We start from the raw sequence: 9,933 nt of genomic DNA, 5'->3' as shown, positions 1-9,933 counted from the left end.
AAGGTCTCTGTTTATCCTCTTCATTGTAGCTGCCCCAACAATGACAGGAAAGAATGCCCCTTACCCAGGCAAGGTGTGACGATAAAGTGTGTGTCCGTGTGTGTGTGTGTGTGTGTGTGTGTGTGTGTGTGTGTGTGTGTGTGTGTGTGTGTGTGTGTGTGTGTCTGTGTCTGGGTGTGTGTGTGTGGGTGCTTGTGTGCGTGTGTGTGTGTGTGTGTGCGCGTGCGTGCGCTTGCATGTGTGCGTGTGTGTGTGTGTGTGCGCGTGTGTGAAAGAGCAGGTGTGACTTGTGTTTGTTTTTCTTCCGATGCAATGCGATGACATGTGAAAGGAGAGAAGCATGTTGTCCCTTAATACTGCTTATAAATCCTCTTGATCACACACACACACACACACAGACACACACACACACAAAGACACAGTAACTCATACATCACACATTAACACTCACAGAACCAGTCTACTAATACCTACTTCTTCTGCTCACTCCTCTCTTCTCTTCCCCCCTCTCCTCCTCTCTTCCATTCTCTTCTCTTCTCTTCTCCTCTCTTCCCCTCTCTTCTCTTCTCTTCTCTTCTCCTCTCCTGTCTTCTCTTCTCTTCTCTTCTCTCCTCTTCCCCCCTCTCCTCCTCTCTTCCCCTCTCTTCTCTTCTCTCTTCTCTTCTCTTCTCTTCCCCTCTCTTCTCTTCTCCTCTCTTCTCTTCTCCTCTCTTCCCCCCTCTTCTCTTTTCTTCTCTTCTCTTCTCTTCTCCTCCTCTTCTATTCTCCTCTTCTCTTCATGACTTTCCTCAGACAGAATTCTCACCTTCACCCATCTTACATCCATCCTCAATTAGTCTATGTGTGTGTGTGTGTGTGTGTGTGTGTGTGTGCATGTGTGTGTGTGTGTGTGTGTGTGTGTGTGTGTGTGTGTGTGTGTGCTTGCTGGACAGATGCCCAACCCTCCATGATAGTGTGTTATATCTGGATTGGTCACACAACTGTGGAACATTGCGTGTGTGTGTGTGTGTGTGTGGAGGTCTGGGACAGCCCAGTTTTATATGTGTGATTGGAGGTGTGTGGTGTCCTTTAATGTCATTCAGTCCTTCACAGCCACACTACCCACACGTACACGTTTCATGACATCAGAGTAACAGGACTACTTGATAATCAACACTCGCCAGAAAGGGACCGTTGAATAGGGAGACGTGTGCATGTGTGAGTGTGTGGAAGTGTGTGTGAATGTGTGAATGTTGGAATCAAATGCGATGGACTCGGAAGCGTGGGACTCGGATTCGGACTGCAACTGGGGTGACTCGTCCTCGGATCTCAGCGAGGACGACGGTGAAGTCCGAGAGCATCAGTCAGAGTAACCCACTATGCTTTTGTGAAGATTATGATCATGCCATTTGTAATGGTTTGTTCCTGCGTTTACTTTAGGTTAGCACTGGACTTTTTGAGCATGGCTCAAAGTAGCTCATTATGACTGTCCTCCTTCAATTTGACATTTATAGCGTGAATAGAGTGTAGCGTATTTGTGTCTTGTTTTGGTTTCCATTGACTCCATTGATGTGGGTCAACTTTTAGCTGTGTGACATTAATATTTTCTGATTTAGTATGATTCCCACTGGGAAGGACGTCCTTGGTTGGTGTTAATGTGGATAGTGGTACATGTAAGCTATCGGGGCAGTTTGAAATATGAACCGTTATTCTTTAAGTATTTGCGAGAATTCAGATGCTGATTTCTAAATTGGTATAATCATTTTAATTAATCTTGTGTGTATACATATGAGTAATGTGCTTGATATCTGTCTTATCAATATGTTTATGGATATTGAGTATTGAATAATTGTATTTGAGTACAGGTTATATTTTCAGTTTTCAGTTAACAGTACGCTTAATGATTGTATGTTTTGTCCTTCTGCAGAGAAGACATCAGGACGGCTAATGTCATTGCAGCCGAAGCAGTTACTTGTCTGGTTATCGACAGAGAGTAAGTACCACTGATTTGTCTCTATGGTATAAATTAATGCTCTGCAACATTGTGTTTGTGTGTGATTATATTTGTGTGTGCATGAGTTTTTCTCTATGTGTGTGTGTGTGTGTGTGTGTGTGTGTGTGTGCTAGTGTCTGTGTTTGTGTGTGTGTGTGTGTGTGTGTGTGTGTGTAAACAAGAGAGCTATTCTCTTGAGGTCTGAAATGATCTGGGTCCCTTATGATCTTATATCCTCCATACTTAAGAACTAGAGCCATATGGTCCAACCATTACATCACTGACAACAATAACAGACACATTTGCCACACACTTAGACAGCACTCAATCCCTGGAGGCAGCTGATTGGTGAATAGGGTTTATCTCTGACTTGATTGATTGATAGCCTGTAATGGGATAACTGGCCAGGGCTGAGTGTCGCTGCCATTTCTGCCGCAGGCTAGCTATGGCTATGGTGAGGAAAGGGCAGACATGACCACCCTAATGGTGTGATGGATGCCAGAGAGTACGAGCTGTGAGGGGAGGGGAGGGTAAAGGCAGACGGGGGGGGGGGGGGGGGGAGCTGTATTTTAAGCAGGCTTTTTAACAGACAGCAGCGTAGCAGAGCTGTCATCTGTTCCCTCGTCGTAAACATCTCTCCAACACATCTCTGTCATTTCTCACATTGTCCTTCCTGTAATCCCACACTCTGACTATGTGTGTGTGTGTGTGTGAGAGAGAGAGAGAGAGAGAGAGAGAGAGAGAGTGTGTGTGTGTGTGCTGTGTGTGTGTGTGTGTCATTGTGTGTGTGTGTGCATGCAAGAATGTATCAATTTACTGTGTGTGTGTCCTTGTGATTGAGCTGTTCCAGAGGCAGCTGTGGGTGTGTGTGGATGTGTGTGTGGATGTGTGTGTGTGTGTAATGTCCTCCCTTACAGTGTGAAATAAAAATAACATGGTAGTCTAGCGGTATCAGTGTTTACATTCACACTGCAGTCACTCTGCGGTGGTCTATTAAAGACACCATGCTATTTTGGAACACACACACATAGCTGTACCTTTACACTAATGGGACCCAGACAAGGTTTTCAGATTCTACAGAGGATCTGTGTCACACAAGACACAACACCAAGCCGTGATCCATTTCTCTTCTGGGAAGCCAGGCTGAGTTTTGGAGAGGCAGTTTCAGACCAAGCAGTTCCAAGAACACAGCTATAAGAACTACTAACTGGTGTGGCTACCCCTAGAACTACACAGCAGCTATGGCTGCTTTTCTGTTTACATTTGCACAGCCAGTTGGAACGCTGAGGTGACGTAATGCATTCACGGAGTGTGGCGGTGGGCCAAAACATTGCGCAAAAACTTGTTTTTGGCTTTCCCCCTTAGATTTATAAAAGGGAGAAATGGACATTGTACAATAAAAATAAACATCATGAAGAGCCTCTTGCTATCTATTCTTATTTATTTTGGCTGATGCTTGTGTCCAAATCGTCTTACAGATATCAGTTAATTGCAGGGCCAGACTCTTTGGAGTGTCTTGCTCAAGGGCACAATGGTACCAGCTGGATATCATGCCGACCTGGCTCCTTATCCATTAAAACATGGTCTCGTCCGCTAAATATGTTTTTCTCCTGTAGTAAACGTGCCTACAATGCCCAAGCCAAATTGGAGGTCTTATTCACATATTCTTGACCCTCTCAAGCGACAAAACAGTGCTTCAGTGGACAATGTTGGTGGTTGATAGCTGTTGTTTTAAGTAGACCAAGCAAATTTAAACTTAGTGGACTAAGCAAATTTAAATAGAAGTTGAATGATTTTGACATCGATTTTACAAAATGGTCCTTTACTGCCTTGTCTACAGTATTTGACCAATCGACATGCACTGAAGTGATTACGGTTCCTATATGTGCAGGGATAAGACCCTACCCCAAATAAGAGCTAAACTAGGAACTGTGGTTATAAGAACTACAATCAGACCCAGTTCCAAGCAGTGCAAATATAGAAAACGTTACTGGAACTACATTTGACTACTTTTGTATTTTGTCTCCTGATTTTTCAGTTTCAGTTTTCAATTAATATTGAGTGTACCTGTACTTTATCTCCTTTGTTTGGAAAAGTTTATTTGTTAGCCTTTTACAGTTGAATAATTATTGAAAGGGGTGGAACTCTTGTACAAGCCCTTTGGACTTCGTTTCCTCCTTGCACCATTGATGTAAATGTGTGCTAAAAATAAATAAACAAACATAAAACTCCTCCTGTGCAAAAACACCTTTATTCACAGACATTCATTTGAATTGTTTAGCTCAGGGAGATAAGACAACAGACTTATAAACATGTGTCTTGTGTCTTATTGCCAGATAAGATCGTCGTTCTTCAAAGTCTGTGTGTGTGTGTGTGTGTGTGTGTGTGTGTGTTTAGAAATAACTTTCTAAATTCTATTTAGTCATTCATCATCTTAACCTGTCAAACCATTATAACTCCAACTTCATATAAATTAATAGAATATAATTAAAGCTTTTTTTAAGCTCTGCCAAAATATGAGAGGAATTCACTTGTCATTCCCAGTCTCTCTGTTCACTGAGCATTAATATGAGGTGGACGAAAAGGAATGAAATGATTCTGGCTCTCAAACTGTTCCCTACTACAGTTCTACTCTTATACGTCTTAACAATGCTTGAACTGTACATTACCTTAGCGACAGGAAGCCATAGAATCACATGTGTTTTAGGGTTCCTCACTTGTTTCTCTCCTGACATGAACTTCTAGAAGAGCCACATCTTACCTTTTTCTCAATGCTTATGTGACTGTAACTATATATGTTATACTGTTATGGGGTGTGTGTGTTTGTGTGTGTGTGTGTGTGTGTGTGTGTGTGTGTGTGTGTGTTTGTGTGTGTGATTGTGTGATGCCTGTAGCTGAGGCGATATCTGATTGTCCTGTAATGTCTCCTGCAGCTCCTTTAAACACCTCATTGGGGGACTGGCAGATGAATCCAGTAAAGGGCAAGAGGATGCTGAGGCCAAGGCCAAGTAAGTTACAACACTTGGCATACAGCACAATCTAACTACACACACACACACACACACTATCTCTCTCATGCAGCACAATCTACCTACACTACTACTGTAACGATCCTGTGTTCTCTATCCCTCCTTTGTTTACCTCCTGTGCCATGTGCTCCTGTGTTTACTTCCTGTCCCTGTGTTTTAGTTCCTGTCAGCCATGTGCTCCTTTGTTTGTTCCCCATGTGCCTTGTGTTTACCTACCTGTCACCAGTCTTTGTCTCCGCCCCATCTCCTTATTTGGTCGGTGCTTCCTGTCTTGTTAGTTTTCCCTCCGTTTCTGTTTCCACACCTGTTCCCCGTTATTGTCTTCTTGGTCTCGTCCAGTCCTCTGTCTTTCTGTTAATTAGTCTGTTAGTTTAATATTGGTTTCCACCTGTCTCTTGTTTTACCTTGATCATTGTCCACCTGTTCCCTGTTACCTATTGTGTATGTAAACCCTCTGTCTCCTCTCCGTCCTTGTCGGTTATTAGTCTATGTGGGTTGTGTTCCAGAATAAAGATTCTTGTATTTCAAAGATTCCCTTGCCTTGCCATACTTTGCCCGTGCAGCCGTGACAAGTACCACACTATCTCTCTCTCTCTCTCACACACCCCACCCCACCCCACCCCACCCCACCCCACACACACACACACACACACACACACACACTCTGTATGTGTGCGTTTGAATATAGATACACAGATGGTCCAGCTCTTTGGGCCCTTTCTGAATTAAGTGTGTGTGTGTGTGTGTGTCCATTTCCTACATTGCCTCCTGTCCATCTTTCTGAGTGCACCATATGGTTCGGTTCCCCTGGTTAGTGTTGAGGTTAATGGTGAATCTCATTTAAGTGGACAGAGATCACATGCACAGAGATTCAGACTCCCTGCGTAGTGTGTTTTCTTTTTCCCAGTCAAGCAGATAAGATGGCATGTGACATCTCATTAGCAAACAGCACATTGCAATTTCACAATCACCAATCACCACACAACATCACAACTTTTTTTTACTTAGCAGCATTTACTGGCGTAACGCTAGCGTTGAACAATCTGAACGTTGTCATAAATCACCCTCAAGCACACTGTAGATTTTTTTATTTAATTTATATAGTATATTTAGTATTTAGTTTAGTTAGTTTTTCTTATCTTCTTCTGTCTCTATTGTACAGTGGAGTTTAGTTATATGTTTATACTTATACTTATGTTTACCATTTCTGCTGTAAGTGCATGTTGTGTGTGATGTCTGTATGCTACTGAGACCTTGAATTTCCCCTTGGGGATCAATAAAGTATCTATCTATCTATCTATCTATCTATCTATCTGAACTTGGTTCAACTTTCAAAGCGCAACGCGAACGTATTCAATTGTCAGTTAAGGCAAACCATTTGTGTTACCATAGGAACGAGATAGAACTTATTATGGTCTGAGCGTTGTGTTACACTTGCCGCTGCCGCTTGCCGATGGCCAATGTGATCCCTGCCTAAGAGGGAGAGACAGTGGTAGCAGGGGACAGTCCACTGGGGAGAGGTGTCAGTCATGATGATGACACAGTGTGTGAGCTTGAGAAAGAGAGAGAGAGGGATAGAGAGAGAGAGAGAGAGAGGGAAAGAGAGAGAGATACGCTTAGCTGACATTGAGGAAGGTGGTGGTGGTAGCTTCAGCTGATGTTTGACTTGGCACCCTGTCAAGGCCAGAGCTAATCTCTAATCTCCAGATGTGATGTGTGTGACCCCGGGCTTGTCCTTCACGGTCAGTTCAGCTGTGTGTCATCGTAGCTGAAGGTGATGATAGGTGTGACCTGAGGGACTGATCCTGACTTTTCACCTTTGACCTTTCACTTTTGACCTTTCACCTTTGTGTGCCATGGCTAGTCTGGGTTCTATTCAGGACTGTACTAATCTGGGTCTGTTGTCACCTGTGGAGGTCTATTGTGTCTCTGTTGTGTGTGTGAAGAGAAAGGCACTCTGTGTGTATGTGTGTGTGTGTGTGTGTGTGTGTGTGTGTGTGTGTGTGTGTGTGTGTGTGTGTGTGTGTGTGTGTGTGTGTGTGTGTATGTTCTAATAGTCTGTCTTCTCACTTGTCTGTCTTCTCATAGAAGTTCATTGTGTCCTTTGTGAAGGCATCAAGTAAGAGCGTTAGTGCTGCGCTTCCTCAGGGGTCGTGTAAGGTGATTAGAAACTGAACTCTGCTATAAGCTCAGCAGAAGGGCCGCAGAGATAGATAGATAGATAGATAGATAGATAGATAGATAGATAGATAGATAGATAGATAGATACTTTGTTGATCCCCAAGGGGAAATTCAAGAGAGGCGAGAGTAACCAGAGACCTCGGGGAGCCTAGGGGTTCAGGGAGGGTGTGTGTGTGTGTGTGTGTGTGTGTGTGTGTGTGTGTGTGTGTGTGTGTGGAGAGAGTTGATGTTTAGGGTAAAGGCACAGTGGCCATATTGCACCAGTCGGACATGAGCTCTGGACAGTACTGTCCCACTGGACCAACCTCTCCTCCATCTACAGTAGAGCAGTTGGCTGTGTATTCCGTTTTGCTGAGCAAGTTGAAGGTTTGAAAGCGGTATGTGTTCAGTATAGATGAGGCATCCTCTTTTGAAATTGCCCAGAAGCAGGCTTTTTAATAGAGCTTTTAAGGCTGCTTTCCCCTCTCTCCCTCCCTCCTCTCTTCTCTCTCTTCTCTCTCTCCTCTCCCCTCTCCCTCCCTCCTCTCTCCTCTCTTCTCTCTCCTCATTTCCCTCACAGGATCAAAAGAGTATATATACTTATACTCCTCTCCTCTCCTCCCTCTCTCCTCTCTTTCTCTTCTCTCTCTCCCTCCCTCCCTCTCTCCCCTCTCTCCTCTCTCTCTCCCCTCTCTCCTCTCTCTCTCCTCCCTCTCTCCCCTCTCTCCTCTCTTTCTCTCCTCTCTCTCTCCCTCCCTCCCTCTCCTCTCTCTCCCCTCCATCTCTCCCCTCTCTCCTCTCTCTCTCCTCCCCCTCTCCCCTCTCTCCTCTCTTTCTCCTCTGCTAATCCACAGCATCTGTCATCCTCCTCTCTTCGTCACTTCAAAGGGACATTCTCCTGTCAGTGTTATAAAGATACGTCTCTGTTACACTTTACACACACACACACACACACACACACACGCACACACACACACACACACGCACACACACACACACACACGCACACACACACACACACACACAGCCTCCTATCCCCACTGCTTTGCTTCAACTGAACCCAGACCATAATAACAAATCTCCATTACAATCACAGTGGAGGAAGCTCATTTTTAATTGGCTGCTATGGGATGTGCATTGTGATGTGTCCTCGTCTGAGAGAGCAGCAATTTGCTTATTTGTTTTGTCTCGCGCTGTCAAAGCAGCTGTTATAAGCATCTGCTGTTTCACAGTTACAGTCACAATGGCCGAATTAAAGAGAATTTTAAATCAGCCTGTTAGAGGTAAATCATTTATAGGCAGGCAAAGTTTCTAAAGAAGTGAATTAAGTTTCCTGAAAACTAGGACATTTGTGTGTGTGTGTGTGTATGTGTGTGTGTGTGTGTGTGTGTGTGTGTGTGTGTGTGTGTGTGTGTATATACATACACGTACAAGCACCCATCCTTAAGCCACACTGTAATAGCTAGCTAACTGGAGCATACTCAGTTCAGTGCATCTTCGACTCAATCAGAAGTAAGCGATTAGATGCTCCCAGCTGTGGCCACTCCTGGGGGAAGCATGCAGGGGGCTCTCCTAGCAGCTGTGGCCCATCAGAGGGCCCTGGCCCTGGACTGGGAGGGAGTCCCACAGCCCTGGAGCTCTGGAGCTGTCAGATGGAGGACACATATGCATTCAGTAACACGCGCACACACACACACACACACACACACACACACACACACACACACACACACACACACACACACACACACTCACACTGACACATATAAACACACAGACATAACAATACAGTACACATATACACACAAAGAAACATGCCCATAGAAACTATGGTCATTTTTTGTTCACAGTAGTACACCTTTTTCTAGACTCATGAACTACAGTGGGTGGAGGAGGGTCACGTTGATTGGCTGCTATGGGAGTGGCATTGTGCTGCGTCCATGTCTGGGGCTGCTAAATGACTTGCTTATTTTAGCCTATGCTGTCAAAGCAGGTCTTTGACAGTGAAATGCTCATGGGAGTATGCACTTACATGGACATGGACTTCACTTGCAAATCTACATACGTGCTTTACGTTGGAGTGTTCTTCATGTTATAGGTTAGTTGTTATATCACTGGAATGAGCACTAAATATTACCACTTCAGTGCTTTCCTGGAATAATGCAAACAATAATCAGGTTTAGCTAACAGTATACCCTTTAGTAAAGTATAGTACAAATCACTATGATCACTGTGGCGTACAAGCTGGCGTAGCCTCTTAGCAAGTTGACATTTAGATGTTGAGAGATCTGAGTCTCAAGGAGCATCCTAGACTATTTCATGAGGATCTGAGAATAGTGTATTCTACTCAGGAAACACAGAGAGGAGGAGAGAGAGAGGCAAGAGAGAGAGAGAGAGCGAGAAAGAGAGAGAGAGATGGAGATGGATAGATAAAGAAAGATCATTGTTTTTGCTCTGAGACTGTTGGTGATTAGAAAACTGAAAACAGAAGAAAAAACAGAACAGAAAACTGGTGGAAACTAACAAACAGAAAACTAATTTATACAAAAAAGTGTAAGTTCCAAAGGCTGAAGGACTGTAGCCTGAGGATAGAGAGCTATTGGCTAGGAGCACAGGAAGCTCTCTGTCTGAGGTTGAGCAATGTAAAGAAAATGAAAAAGATTGGAAACCTACATTATAACAGATTCAAAGAGAGTGGGTACCCCATATCCTGAAAGGGTTTTTTCATTCATTTTAAAAATTGTTGTCTGCTACCCTCTAGTGGTGTGTTAG

The 9,933-nt window shown here is 44.0% G+C and overlaps 1 protein-coding gene across 5 annotated transcripts in view; it reads left to right on the top strand.

Annotated features, from left to right (window-relative positions):
* The window catches only part of LOC121685533 (cGMP-dependent protein kinase 1), an 83,842-nt gene that overhangs the window by 57,079 nt on the left and 16,830 nt on the right, over window positions 1-9,933 (top strand). For 3 of the 5 annotated variants that reach the window (XM_042066118.1, XM_042066117.1, XM_042066119.1), the window contains 2 exons: window positions 1,907-1,972; window positions 4,906-4,980. In XM_042066118.1, coding sequence (XP_041922052.1) covers window positions 1,907-1,972; window positions 4,906-4,980 — 141 coding nt within the window. Of the gene's footprint in view, window positions 1-1,281; window positions 1,349-1,906; window positions 1,973-4,905; window positions 4,981-9,933 lie in introns of those variants that run through there. The other 2 variants (XM_042066121.1, XM_042066122.1) reach the window with 2 other exon arrangements.

This window comes from Alosa sapidissima, chromosome 16, assembly GCF_018492685.1.
Source record: "Alosa sapidissima isolate fAloSap1 chromosome 16, fAloSap1.pri, whole genome shotgun sequence".
NCBI lineage: Eukaryota > Metazoa > Chordata > Actinopteri > Clupeiformes > Clupeidae > Alosa > Alosa sapidissima.
This window is presented reverse-complemented; position numbering and strand designations above follow the sequence as displayed.